General features: G+C 41.5%; 1 protein-coding gene across 1 annotated transcript in view; it reads left to right on the top strand.

Moving 5' to 3' along the window:
• The window catches only part of matcap2 (microtubule associated tyrosine carboxypeptidase 2), a 12300-nt gene extending 3353 nt beyond the window's left edge, over positions 1-8947 (top strand). Inside the window, exons 3-7 of the mRNA XM_050035643.1 lie at positions 1886-2029; positions 3835-3967; positions 4192-4491; positions 4692-4789; positions 6944-8947. Of these exons, the coding sequence (XP_049891600.1) occupies positions 1886-2029; positions 3835-3967; positions 4192-4491; positions 4692-4789; positions 6944-7102 (834 nt within the window). The 3' untranslated portion in view covers positions 7103-8947. The remainder of the gene's footprint in view (positions 1-1885; positions 2030-3834; positions 3968-4191; positions 4492-4691; positions 4790-6943) is intronic.
• The last annotated feature ends 6496 nt before the right edge of the window (positions 8948-15443 follow it).

Here is a 15443-nt window from a genome sequence, read left to right as displayed (position 1 = left end):
ACATACGGGGCATGAGATATGCCCATTCAAAGTTTGCAATTTCAATCGGTTGCTATAGCGCCCCCCTTTGGCCAATTGATGTAATATTGCTTCATTCGCATCCTCCCATGACCCTCTACCACTGTGCCAAATTTCACATGGATTGACCAAGTCAGTGAGGAGAAAAACGTGGAACAGACACACAGACAGAGTTTTCGTCATTACATAGATGACTCAATATCTCCACCAGACTTTTATTTTTGTATGAAGTTGCTAATCAGTATTTTTTATATTAATAATGGATCAAATGACTTGGTGAAATATGAAAGAGGTGGCTCACTGTGATGAACTCAGAGAGAAATATCAGCTCTGCATTTGCCCCTTTTAGCATCTCTCAGCCAATCATTTTGCTGTTTTTGTTGTTGTTTTATTTTGCAAATTTTCTGTTTAGATTCTCTCTCACCCGTCTCATCAGCCTAGTTTCCAGTAGCTGATAAACCCACTGTGTATCATGTGTCTAAACCACAAATTTTAGCAGCTAAAGAGCCAGATTTTTTTTCTCAGTAGTTGGTGTAGAGCAAAACAGATTTAAAAAGAGAGTCTCAGTATTGGACTTCAACTTCAGCTTGTTAATTTTTGCCTCAAGGTTGCCAGTAATTCATCACCATAGGATCTAGGGGTGTCACAATATTGATTCTAAATGGAAGATCGATGGAAATGAGCTTTCAACTTTGATCATCACAATCAAAAGCAGGATTGGCAGTTTTCACCAGGATCTGTAGTGCTGTATCAGAGGTATAATAATGCTGAAAAAATAAAGTACATTTGCAAAAGTCGACCATTTTCAGGCCCAGAGGCAGTGACATGTCGTACATCACATCTATAACAATGCCCCTAGTGCCTGAGGCTGGTGCTGAGCTGGCTGGTTTGAGATCAGGAACCTCCACATGCCAACAGTCAAGCTGGATTCTGTGATCAGAGGGACTTGATGCCAATGCTGTTCAGCCTCAGGGCCGATCAGAGCTGATGCAGTGTGAGAGAGTGGAAAGTCGCTGGGATGAATCCGTTCAGGGTACAAATGCTCCAGACTTTGTTTAGCAAACACTGGAGGATTCATTAAACAACTGCCTAAGTGCATGTCTTAAATTAACATTCACAGTAAGAGAAGAAGAATCACAGAGTATTTCCAAAAAACAAGAATTCAAATGCATGCACCACACATATAAATGCATTAGAGTATGAGGTCAGATCTTTTTCTAGTAAACAGGAAGACAGCCCAGTGGTGTTGTGTTGCTGGCCCCATTAGTAACACAAGTACACAGACAGTAAGACGGAGTGAGTAGGATCAATAGGAAATGCAGTAAAATGATCCAGTGGAGGATGCTCGTGCTTTTCTTTTCTTTCCAGGACTCTGCCCTAGTTTGTCATGTTCTCTTTGTCTGTTTTGAACTTCAAAAGAAGACTGTCACTTTAATCACATTTGTCTTACGGTGTATTTATGGCATTTGTAGGGTGACATCAGTACTCACAGCTTTGACAGTTTAAAGCAGTGTGAAGGAAGATCTTTTATATACTGGACATGATTCGAAATGTAAAACACGATCTGTCTCTTAAAAAGCAAGAAGTTATCCAGAGAAAGTCAGACTCAACCTTTTTTCACCACTGCTACCCACACTACAGTAAGACAACGTAGTTCATGTCCATTAAGTGCACAGTTTATTGATAATGTAACTGTCCACACTATCTGTCTGATTTTCTGCTTGTCGTTCTGTGGGTTTGAGCTTACTTCTTTTTATTAATGTAGCAGTTATTGCCATGTTGCCAAGTACTGCATGTCCATAGCAACAACAACAGGAAGTGTCAAAGACAATGGTCACATTCATTATGAATTTCTCATCTCTTGCAGGCGGTGAACATCATGGAGCATGCATTGCAGCGATATGGCAGCTATGAGAAGTTTGAAAAGGCCACAGGGGGCAACCTCCTCACCGAGAGTCGCATCTTGGACATTGTCAAGAAATACATGGAGAGGGAGGGTTGCTTGGGGGAGGTAAGAGGACAAGGGGACTCGGGCCTATTTGAAAATAGAGATGCTTTTTATACACACTCACAGTTTGATTCAAACGCAAGGACAAACACACACACACAAGTCTGACAATTTCCACTGTCGAGCATACACACACAGTCAAAACACGTCATTAAGATGCTGTAATTTGGAGCCTGGTATTTTTGTTCAGCTGCACGCTGCAGTCTGTGTCATGCTGGATTTGTACATCATCACTGCAGAGCAGCACACAGCAGGGCATCAAAGTGAATGAGCTCCAGGGACAAGTAAGACCTTACAAAAAGCCACCACTTCACTGAAGTCATCCTGCGGTTTGCTTGTGCAGAGCTGTGTTTATGTAAGCATCAACAAATACATGTTACATCATCAAGTTATTAATGTTCCACTGAACACATTACACCACATATACGCACCTTGTGTATGCTTTGTAGAGCACTAATGGGCTTAGACATGCTAGACTGTGAATAGAAAACATGAGTGATTAGCATTAAAGGAGAAACCAACCTGAAAACCCAAAACCATTTTGTTTAGCCCAGATAAAAATGATAGAAGCACATATTTAATTTATGTAAAATGTTTTTTTCAGCATCTCTATGGCGACAAGAACATGTAAGGGTCTGCACGTCAGTTTTATCATCTGTCCACATCTGTCACGCTGACATAATTGCGTACGTGCATCCCAAAATTTAGTTTTACACACACACTGACTACATGCATCTGAATATGTCCCCCTACACAGACACTTAGTGTGGTATAAACAGAACACATGCAGGCAGAACAGGATGCAACGTGCGCACAGTCACATAGAAAGCTGGAGATACGTGAGGAAGCAGTCATGTCAACAACACTCCACACATTGGGAAAGTTTCAGTTGGTTGCAGTCTGCACCCTCACAGCTAGATGCCACTAAATCCTTCTCACTGGACATTTAATTGTCATGCAGTCATATAAAAAAGAATAAAAACTATCAATACTTCCTGAACAACAGGTCAGTCCCACCCCTCGCTGTGAATCAGATTGAACTCAGTATTTTATATTTTTCTTTTTCTATTTTATTTGACAGCATTCTGCATTCTTTCTGGAGCTTGGTACTTAAGAATTTCACTACACATTGCACTGTGTATAACTGTGTATGAGAGTGCGGCTTAGGCGGTATATTTCTGCCCACACCCAACCTGAGCCTAACACAGTTACTGCACGGAAGCACTGTTACCATGGTTACAGCTTGCCTGTATACAGTGAATACAGAAGTGGCACCTGGAGTTATTGTGGAGGGAAGTGATAACATCCACCGTTGACGGCTACAGTGCTGTCCTCCTCTGTTCAGTGGTTCTTCCCGTAGCTGGAAAGACCAGAATGCCCCAAGCAAATACACTGAGCTTCTGGTAACGTTGGGTGATGACAAAGTTTGTTTGACATTCTCCGTTGTTAGCTAACTAACGTTAACTTACAAAAATAACTACCGGCTGAAATAGCCCATGTGGTGCGTTTATGTGTTGTCATGTAGGTCACAAACCCCAGCGCTGAACAAGAGGTCGACCAACACAGACAGTAGGTCCGTCATTTGTACCCCAACCCAGACCCGAACATCATCTGAACACGTCCCGACCCATCGGGGCCTGTTGGGCTGGGGTCGGGTGTCTACACTTTAATGTGTATGAGACAAATAAAAGTGATTTGATTTCGTTGTTGCACCAAAGGCCGAGACATCCTTCTTCCCAGGCACATCCTTACACTAAATTAAAAAAAAACAGCTAAAAACTAACATTGAATAATTGATCTGTTGATAGATTGTCGTCCGGGTGACAGATGAACTCCTGTCCAGAGGCTCCATGACAGTGGTGAACAGCAGACCCACACTGACCATCAACATCTCCACTGCCCGAGAGCACTGGCTAGAAGGCATGCTGAGGCATGAGATCGGTGGGTACAGTGGTTTGTTTTATTGCTAATGTGGGGCACCTGGAGGTCACTGGAGAAATGGAAAATCATTTAAATTTAACTATAAGACATTAACCTGTCTAATCACAGGTCTGATTTGCTGTCATCCAGTATTCATGGATCTATTTGATGTTGCTAGTCATAAAGTTGTCTCGTATTTAAGCTTAAATGCAGCCATATAAATAGTCCTGGTCTCTGTCCACCAGGCACACATTATTTCCGTGGCATCAACAACCGCCACCAGCCGTGGAGGAGCAACAGGAAGAAGTACAACCTGAAGCCTGTGAACCCCACAGAGGAGGGTCTGGCCAGCATCCACAGTGTCCTCTTCAGGAAAGACCCCACACTGTGGCGCGCCGCCCTGCTCTACTACACCGTCTACCAGGCCAGCCACATGTCCTTCTGTCAGCTCTTTCATGACCTGGAGCGCTTTGTCCAGGACCCCAACACCCGCTGGGACTACTGCGTCCGAGCCAAGAGGGGCCAGATCGATACAGCACAGCCAGGTCACTATGTCACTGGATAGAGAGTTTGCTGATACATGCAGCTAATGTTGATTACACATGTAATGCAAAGACAACAAAATCAAAGTGATTCACATGTGATACATTGAAAATAAAATTCAAAATACAGAGGTAATATTAGCCTTTAAAAATTGATATATCTGACTTTTATTGGTCTTCTCTTCCCACCTCTCACATTGCAGGGTGCTACATTAAAGACCAGGTCTACCTGGATGGTGTCCTAAGGATCCTAAGATACAGAGATCAGATCAACTTCCCACTGCTGATGGTTCTAGGAAAGGTGAGGCAGCTCAACTATCTCCATCTGGTGCTTTTAGTTAGTTTACTGATTACATCACTTGCGGAGATCCAAGGGGAGAGGGGGTAGCAACACAACTCCACCTAATGGAGACTCTAAAACTTCACCTGGGCCTCCCTTGGCATATGGGTGAGTAGATAATGGCTGAATTTTCATTTTTGGGTGCACTATCCCTTTAAGTTGATGGCTGTTCCGCCCTGCTACTACTTTCTCCTCTTCAGTCAGTAACTGGCTGCTGAAATGTCCGTGATGTGTTCTGAAAGTCCACAAAAAAAGGTCTTAAACACAACCATATAAATAGTTGTAAGGCCATGTATATGCTGCATTTCCACTGCGTAGTGCGGCAAGGCGCCACACAACTTGATGTTCTCTTTTTGGTTGTCCATTAGCAAAAGTTGTGGAGAGTATCTGGTACTTTTTTTGGTACCATCTCAGCCGAGGTTTCAAGCAAGCTGATCTGATACCAGAGGGTGAAGGTATATTAGTGCAGACCAATGATTGGTTAGAAAGAATCGCCACTAACACAACACAGCTCATCCTGCACAAACCCGCCATTTTTAAATAGCCAGGCAACCCCAGGAGGACGGAGACCAACACATCAACAGCCGAGGAGATGTAGATAAGACGGACTCAAGCTTGGACGGAGGGCTGTGGTCAGAGAATGCCACAACAAGTGAACATGCCATCTGCTAAAAGTTTGTAACTGACTTAACAAGCTGACTTTGCTACAAGGTGACTGGGGGTTGAAGCACGTTCTGAAACCAGCCACTGGCGACTTGACAAGCTCAGTCGCCGTCAGCCAGCCGAGCTGAGATTGGCCAGTTCACACAGCTACACTGATCTACGACAGCTTTGTCTTGACATGAATCTTTAGTCTGATGTAGGATTTACCCTCACTCCTCAACAAACCCCTCTGACCCAGGGAATTCATGTTTCTAAACACCAGAGCGTTTCACGTAATTGTTTTTCTAGTCTTAGCTTTAGCAATTCAGCACAAGCACCATTCACCCATTCGCAGATTCTTGGCTGAGGCTACATTACAAGGTGTTCATCCAAAAACAGTCACACGCAAACCAGCAATTTTGGGTTCAGTATCCTGCCCCAGGACACTTTGTCACGTAGACTGCAGGAGCCAGGGATTAAACCACCGACCTTCTGACTAGTAAGCTGCTTCTTTTTCCATCTTGGCTGGTGTATATACAGCTTCCTCTCTAATGTCATTCAGCAATGATGATGGTCGCTCTATATCAGAGTAACATATAAGACCTTATTGGTGTGCTGGGAGTGTTCTGTAGGAAGGTGCATAGACTCCTTATCTGACTTCCCTGTCAGTTACATAAAGCTACTTTCCTTTCCATCAGTGACATCATGTTTCTAATGGTATCTTCTCCTCTCTACCAATTCTGCTACGACACCACTAGAGTAGAAAGTAACGGCAGAACAAAATCATTTGTGACATTCAGTCACATGAAATAAAAGTTATCACAGAAGATGGTTACAGTTCAGACGTTGAGTAGAATGAATGGAAAGCGAGTCAGAGTGAGACTTATATAATAACCTCTCTAAGGAGGGAATAGACCGTGTTCTCCTGCATCAGAGGAGCTGAACGCACTGATGATTAAACTGGTTCTCGTTACAGCTGTAGATGTTGAATCTGATGTAAGAAGTGATGTGTTTTTAGCAACAACAGTTGTTTCAGGGCAGAGGAACAATCCAGGTTATCACTCACATTTACACTTTTCACCAATTCATTTTTTTTTTAATTGAAAGATATTATCAGCCCTGAGTGACGCATGGGTCTAGAAATGGCAGTGCCGGTCGGTTCAGTTCACCACTCGTGTCCAGGCTGAAATGTCTCCACAATAACTGGATAGATTGCCATTAAATCAGAAACAGTCACTGATAACTTGACTGACTAAACATCTCATTGTGACCATGTTAGTATGGTGGTATTAGCATTGAGCCCAAAGCGCCACTGAGCTAACGGAGCTGCTAGCATGACTGTAAACTCTTAGTTTTGTTTTAAGTATTTAAAGTCGTTAATTATCTGGTTGCATTTCCGCATCATAATTCTGTTTTCGAGTCACAGCGCACCAGGCTGCTGATTCTATCTCTTCTGTTTTCCTGTGGGCTCAGGTGTCATTCGAAGATGTCGACCGCCTCAAAGTGCTGGCTCAGATGGACAAAGTCCACATCCCACTCTTCATGAAGGACCAGGTGAAGTATGCCAAGCAGCTGGTGAAAATCATGGAGGTCAACCAGCTGACTGACGAAGAGCTCAAGAGCATCGTCTGAGCCCGCTCCATGCCAACGTACAAACCTGATTAAACCTGAATACAGCCTGTCAGAGCACTGCCAGCCACGGCCCACACGCCTAAACACCGTCATCGTGCATGGTAGTACAGTGTGTGATCAGAGCAGCATGCTGCATGTAGTGTAGAGTTGTGTTAGACAGATACATTAGTTTAATCTCACGTTAGCTTTGAATTAAAAACCTGTTATCGCCCAGTGATTTCTTCACTGACACAGTCGGGATCACCAAGACAATCGTTTCAGTGTGTTGTGTGTTTAGGGCTGAATGTGGTTCATTTTGTTTCCCAGTGCCAAGACAATACCTGGTTTGCTTTATTGATACTAAAATTGGAATTTTCGAAATTTCTTGGTGCCATTTTTTTATGTGGCAGTTTCTGATACTCGGTTTTTAAAAGAGAGTTTTAATGTCCCATGATGACCTGGATTAGAGCCTGACTGTGATTAGGCTTATATTAATAGTTAAGACTTAAAAATCGGACAAATGTATGTGTGCCATTTTTTGTTTTTTAACATAAACGCATCACATGAACAAGGAAATCCCTTAAATTGGTTTATTTAAAACACATTAAAAGGTCATTTCTCCCCCTTAAATCAAAAATACTTATTTTTCCTCTTACCTGTAGTGCTGTTTATCAGTTCAGATTGACCGTAGAGATGTCTGCCTTCATTTGAATATAATGGAACTAGCTGGCACTCGGTTTGTCGTGCCAAAAAAATACATTTTCAGAAGTCATGACATGATTACTCACGATAATCCACAGAATCTGTTGTGAGCAGTTTCACGTAGGAACTTTTTCTATCTACCGAATAACACCCGCCAACTGTATCACCGTGCAGAAGGAAGCGTGCATCTACTGCTAGCTCACCTAGCACCACTGAGCTAGCTAACGTTAAAGCTCAGCCGAGCAGGACACCATTAATGTTTACATCTCGCACTGTCACAAGCACAAGCCTCTCGTTCATGAGTGAATGAACGCTTCCCTCTGCGCTGTGATTAAGTCAGGCTCCAGTCCAAATTAGGCTTGATGACTACTTGAACACTTAATTTCTCGTGGACTTGTGCATGCATGTGGATAGGGTTAGCTTAAGCCATCAAAACTGTATTGATCTAGTAATGTAAGGATTGTTGTCTTTCTTTCACACACCTATGATCTAAGTGTACTTACCTGATGTTTTATATCTGTCTCTTAAGCACTTTTTCCCTCTAGATACACTTAGGGTTACTATTTTTGTATTACAGATGTAGGCATTAAAAAAGAGTTGTTACTGAGAGATGGTGAAAGCAGGGTGGTTCACAACAGCTTTGTCTTACTAGAGAGAGATGGACAGATAACACACAAGTGCTTCATCAGCGCTGTCACACACAGGCCTGCTAATTACAGCCGAGCCTGTCAGCATTGTTCTCCATCTGCTGAAAGGCAAAGCGTGACAGTCACTTGTCACGCTGTGTAATTTGAAGGTGAGTTCCTCATTATGCTCGATGAAACCCTCGTGATCCAAGTGCAGTGACTTGAAGCCCTGTTTGACTATTTGCACTTTGTTACCTTCAAGCTACCTTTTTAACTGCACTGATATGAGCAGTTACTGTGTTGGTGTTATTTATGATGTATTTATATTTTACAAAACAAAACAAACGCCTCCTGGTTTTACTGTGATGAGTTTTTGTTTCGTTAATAAGGAGAATGACCTGATGTTGAGAGCACGTGTGCTGCTCTGCCTCCTCAAAGACCCCGTAAATGGTACAGCTTTGTTACATGGCATTCCTATGTTTTTATTTGACTTACTTTTTTTGTGGTATTCATAGGATGAATTTTCAAATAAAGTGGACTACCTGAAAATGTGTTCTGTGCTTTGTTTCTCCCCAAGTATTGCAGCAGTTTTATTCCCCCAGTAGCAGTTAACATTTTTTTTATATTTTGCATGAAAATTGCCAAATTTAAAGCAGAATTTTTGGGGTGATTCTTGATTGTACATGTCTGTAATCTCCCAAAACTTTCCCGCACCTTTCCTGGAATGAAATATGTGATTTGGGAGCGTTTTAGCACGTCAATATTCGAGTCAATATTACACATTATTTATTACAGTAATAAATAAATTCCAACTGTTTCAAACTCTCCTGAGGGTTTTTTAGTGGTAGGGAGCAAATGTCAAATTTCTAATCAAAATTTAAATCAAATGAAGCTGTTATTTAAAGGAAACCTTTCCCCAAGCTCAAACATCCCACGAAACTGCATGAAGCAGTGCTAATTTGTTTGGCCACTTGGGGATGAGCTGTCATCAAAACATGAATGAATGAATGAATGAATGAATTTATTTTATGTCGAACATAAAAAAAATAAAATTTAAAGACAGAAAACAGAATACAAACAAAAAAGAACAGTGTCTGAAAAGGAGCAGGTAGAAGTAAAACTTATATGACCCTACCCACTTATCTATTAATAAATTAAACAGCTTCATAAATCAATTTACACCCAAATATAAACATACAAACAACTATCCCCAATTTATTTACAACCCAAATTAAATATGTACACATCCATCAAATTATTTACAACCCTAATATCCACCCACTGTTTTTAAAAAAAAAAATACTAATAAAAAATAATAATTTAACAAACAAACAACATGTTATCGATGTATAATTTAACATGTTATCGATGTATAATGTTTTTATGGTGAATGTGTCAGCAAGCAGTTAGAAATTTAGAAATCTAGCCGAAACAGAGCAACGTTAGCATTTAGCATTTCTGTTAGTCTAACTTCTGCTTTTAGCTCTGGTTTGGTCCCCACCAACTCCTGAGAAAGTACTTAGCACTTTAGCTTGATCACTACAAGTAACATCGTAGAGTGTATATAATAATAGATGTGGCCACTGTGATGTTAGCCACTGATTTGTGAGTTTTGCATTTTGGCCGTCACCATCTTGGATTTTTGGAGCCAGAAGTGACCATATATTTCATGAGAGAGTGGAGCTAACCCTAACACTAGCTGCTAGCCTGGTTAGCACGGTGCATTTATAGCTTTGTTTAGCTGTGATAATGCCAATGACTATGTAATTTTTTTGCCGGCAAAACAGCCTTAAAACCATAAAAACAAAGTACTTAATGAAGTAATTGAACATCCGACTCCTTAGAGGGTCTTTTTTAGGCTACAAAAAGAAACTAAAAACACATCTAAATAGTACACTCTATGAATTTTGGGTTACGTCATGATCACGTCACCAACATTGTCACCAGGGTAGCAACTTGTCAATGCATAATTTTAAACATGCATAACTTTAAGTCTTAATTCACCCTCCGTACAATTGTCATGAACAGGGAAATTAGCTATAGAGACCAAAACTGTTTTTTGTTCCAGGTTGTAAACATGTTTATTTCAGCTGTATAGTTGAGCATTTTAACATGGAGGTCTATGGGGATTGATTCGCTTTTGGAGCCAGCCTCAAGTGGCCATTGGCGGTACTGCAGTTTTTGGCACTTCTTTATAGATTTCAGGTTGCTGCTTGAGTGACACTTTTCACATAAATAATAATGAAATTGGTCTATTCTTAACATAAAAATATTGATAAATGCAGCTTTAAAGTTTTTTTGTCAGATAATCTCTGTCATTATTGGTTCGGTCCAAAAGCAGGGCCTTTAAAAGCCCAAGCATTTTATTCCCCTATACTCTGTGTGTCTATCCACTATGGATTTCTGAAGGATTAAGCACAGTATGATACAAAATGAACTACAAAAAAGTGGATTAACCTAATGCTACCCACTATCACTGCTTATAATGCCAGCAGAATATAGGCTAAGTATCTGGCACTTGTCTCACTGCAGAGATCAATGAGGACAGTTTGACCCACAATCTGAGTGACCGCAGTAACCACATCTTTAACGACACACACTGCTGGCCTCTTCAGACCCTGTCCAAAGGTGTCACACTTCCCATTCATCAGCATCTGGTTTCACTGGGAAACAGGAAACCATTGAGGGCCTGAGTGGTGACTGACAGCTACAAGCAGTGACATGCTGCACAACAGGGATCAGTCCACAGTAAACAGCAGTCACACATGCAGACAGGCTTCACCCTCCCACTTCTTTACACTTGGCTCTGGTGTGATGAACGCGATGTGCACAAAATGTAATCTGTGAAAATGCTCTTTGCTTATGACTTTGTGAGGTTTAACTCCATGGAGATGCACTAAATTGCATTCATTCATTTATTATCTGTAACTGCTTATACTGTCCAGGGTCGTGGGGATTTACTGGTGTTTTTTGCTTGTGGAATATGTTTATATGTTGTTTGTACCTTTGTATTGTTTTATTTTCTGGGTATATCGTCTTTTTGTAATCAGCTGTGGTTGGCTGAGATTGAAGGACTGTGATTTCCATGGTATTGTTAATAAACAGATCAAATAACTTTGTCATTTGCACGACTGCCTTGATGAAGTAGAAACAGGTTTTCATCAGATGAGGAACAGTTGAAGTGGTTACTGTGAAATGGGGCCACATCTCCACTAGAGGGCAGCAGTAGGCTACATAATACACTTTAAAGAGGCGACCTACAACTGCAGAAACAATCCAGAGAAATCCCAATTACAATATATAATCATTGTAAATTAAAGCACACTGCCACGTGAAAGCAGGACACATGAAAATGCCTATATATTAAATATTGGACTATAAATGTTTATATATGAACAAATAATTTGATCTGTTTTACAAACAGTACTCTAGACGAAACTAACTGTCTTTGTTTCACTGCATTATCTGTGCTGTATACTATATGAATATGAACTGTATGGTTTGGATATCTGTGAGTGACATGTGGTACATTGAGATATATACCCTGCTATATATAGGACACTTGAGATGCTGAATAATTTATCACTCTGCTGCTTTGGCCTTGTGTTGATTTTCAAAAGCGTTCAAAGCTGCTGCCAGTGGAGAACATGTACATTTTCAGCTCCAAAGACGTTTTTGGGACATTAGGTTTATTCACTCAATCTCTGCTTTAGGTATGTGGCTGGAGTCAGCTGTGATTAGCTTTGCTTAGTAAAAGACTGGGAGCCAGGGGAGAACAGCTCGCCGGACTTTGTTCAAAGTGATGAATTCATCTAACAACACCTTGGGATGTGAAACTCGGAGTGTATGAACTGTCTGAACATGGTTCTCAACATGGAGGTGGCTGAGCCAGTGGCTAGCTGACTCCATTAACAGTGCTAAACAACAGCAACCAGGGGGTAACCAGAAGGTGGACGCTTTGCTTAGGGCATTGACAGCGCCCAGATATCAGTGGTTACTGCCCTGTAAGCGCAGTGCAAAGGGGTGGTGATGAGCTAGCCAGTAGGATACACACATGCACGAACATGCACACGCGGCCGGACCAGAAGCTCAGATTACAACACACACTGAGTTAGTGTGACTTCACTTTCTGCTCAGGACGCCATCCATCCATTTTCATCATTTTCAGTGAGGAGTACCTTTCAGTTTTATGTTGGTGAGAAACAACTTGAGTTCACAGATAAATATAAGTATCTTGGTTTCTTTTTAGATGAAAGTATGTCTTTTTTACTAGGTTCGTCAGTTCTAGCAGACTCAGCAAGTAGAGCGTTGGGAGGTATTATAGGTAAAACCAAAATGCTGAAAGATATGGGTTACTCTACATATTCAAAACTGTATCAAACGTGTGTGTCCTGTTCTAGATTATATGTCAGGTATTTGGGGGTTCAAAGGGTTTCAAAAGAACATACACGTTCATAATTGAGCAATTCGATTCTTTCTAGGGCTTCATAAATATGCACCTGTTTTGGCATTTAATGGAGATATGGGGTGGGATTCTTGTGAAATGAGATGGAAAGTTAGTATGGTGAGATTATGGAACAGGTTATTGGATTTACCAACCAACAGGGTTGCCAGTAAAATATTTCTCTGGGATTTTTCTGTTGGAGGAGAATGGGTCTCAGAAATATTTGATGTACTAGGTGAATGTGGACTTGAAGATGATTACTTTAAAATGGGAGCTGTAAAGGTAGAGGAGTTGAAAAAACAAATCAGGACTAAACACACACAGTCATGGGCAGTAGAAATCCTGCAAAAACCAAAACTGAGAGCTGTTTATTTAAAAAAGATTATAAATGTGAAAAATATGTTAAGTATAATTTGTCTAAAAGTAAGAGGTCACTGTGTGCACAGTTAAGATGTGGTATATTACCACTACATATAGAAACTGGAAGATACAGAGGTGTAACTGAAGAGGACAGAATCTGTGAATATTGTGAACTGAACAAGGTGGAGAATGAAATTCATTTTATCCTTTATACCATGATTTACGACAAGTTTTGTTTAGAAGTGTTTCTGCTCCTGACTTTGATTCATTTAGTATCTGCCCTGCATCAATCAACTTGATGCAGAGCAGCTGTGAGGTGAGTAATGAGATGAGCAGGAGCCACGCCCAGACAAGAGAAACAGACACCACGAACACAGAACAAGAGGGCGGGGAAATCAGGAAAGAAACACAGGGGCAACTTCTTTTAATCAGTGTTAGATTATGGTGATATTTTATACATTCACGCCTCAGCTGCCACTCTGACACCCCTGGACTCTGTATATCACTCTGCCTTAAGATCCATCACTGTAGACAGCTATAACAGCCATCACTGTGATTTATGTGCTAAGGTTGGGTGGCCCTCTCTCTGTGTAAGACGTCAAAGACCTTGGGTTTTATTAATTTATAAAGCTCTTATTGGCCTTTTACCTTCTTATATCAGTTCAGTGCTTTCCTTTAATGTGGGCCCGGTCTAGTGATTGGATTACACTCCAGGTGCCGACTGTTTTACTGAACTTGGAAAATCCAGTTTATTTGTTGCCACTTTTAAATACCTCAATACTTTGTACTGCTTTGAAATGACTGATAGTTCACTGATGTAATTTACTTGCATTTATTCAATCAACTAAGAAAACAAACATTACACAATGGTGATTCAGCAGCTGTTTCACAGGCAGGAATTCAATCAGGAAGACAACTAAGGAAGAGGAAATTGCTCCGTGTACTAGTGTCAAACATGTAGACATTACATTACTTCCCTGCTGATGATTTACACTGAGGACTTAAGATTTCAGAGATCTATACACATTGTTCCTCTGTGCTAAAGCCCAACAGGAAGAGGAGAAAGCTCGACCTGCAGGCCAACAACGGGAGGTGCTGTGTGTCTTTACAGAGAGCCTCACATGATCCCACTTTAATTATCACCGTCCCACGAGACAGACACTGTGGAGTCCGTCTGCATCCTGGACACCATCATCACCCAGGACCTCAAGTGGGAGAACATCAGCTACCTCAATGCATCTCCCACGGCAGCTGAGGAAGTTCAACCTGACGAAGGTGATGATGGCGCACGTCTACACCGCCAACAAGTGCATCATCACCTCCTTCATCACCATTTGCTACTGCAGCATATTATTTGCTCTGCTGAGAAGGCTGCAATCTTCCATCCCTCCAGGACCCTGAGGCGAGCAGGAAAGATAATTGCCGACCCCTCAAACGCCCAACTTTTAAAAACACCTCCCTCCAGCAAGAAGCTGAGGTCCATCAGGACCAAAATCTCACACCACAACAGCAGACTCACTTTTTTGTTACTCACTGTATTGTTATGCACTGGACACAAATTCTGTCTTAAAAACCTACATGGCAATAATTCTGCTCCACCATTTGACTGTTTCATATCAATACACTTTTTAAAAATGTCAAAATATACCCTCTCCGTCACTTGAAAAAGCGTGCTGACCATCAATACAATTTAGGAGCCACATGCAGGACACCAAAACACACCTATCAAAGAAACAAAGGACAGTGCCTGATTGTACACCCCAACATAACTCACCACAGGAATGGGGAGCAGTGACTTTGCAGCCTGAGGACTTGCATGGTGTATATATAGAGTAGCATGAATGAGTTACACCTAGAGCCCGTTCAAACCTAATCAGACCCTCTTAAGGTGGACTGACCTTTAAGGTGGCCCAGCTAACCAAAGTACACGTCTTCTACTCTCAAGCCCTTTTTAGACAGGAATTGTGCAAATTTGCAGGAAAGCCCAATCAGTCTTTTTTCAGCATTGGCAGTATAAAAACAAAATCGGGGAGTGCAGCAAAATGCCGCCTGCCTACTTTTGTTCATACAGAAAGCGCCTTTTTCGGGGCAATGGGGGGCGTGAGCAAGTAACAAAACGTGTAGCTCAGCATGTGACGTAATCAGTGACGTGGGAGGGAAGCTGTGGCTAGTCAGGCGGCGATTCTCTCGTAATTCGGCCCGTCCTTCATCTGACGGTTAATGGCCTCTT

The sequence above is a fragment of the Epinephelus moara genome, chromosome 22 (genome assembly GCF_006386435.1).
Source record: "Epinephelus moara isolate mb chromosome 22, YSFRI_EMoa_1.0, whole genome shotgun sequence".
In the NCBI taxonomy this organism is placed as follows: Eukaryota; Metazoa; Chordata; class Actinopteri; order Perciformes; family Serranidae; genus Epinephelus; species Epinephelus moara.
The sequence above is the reverse complement of the archived record's forward strand: the minus strand, read 5'-3'. Positions and strand labels throughout refer to the sequence as shown.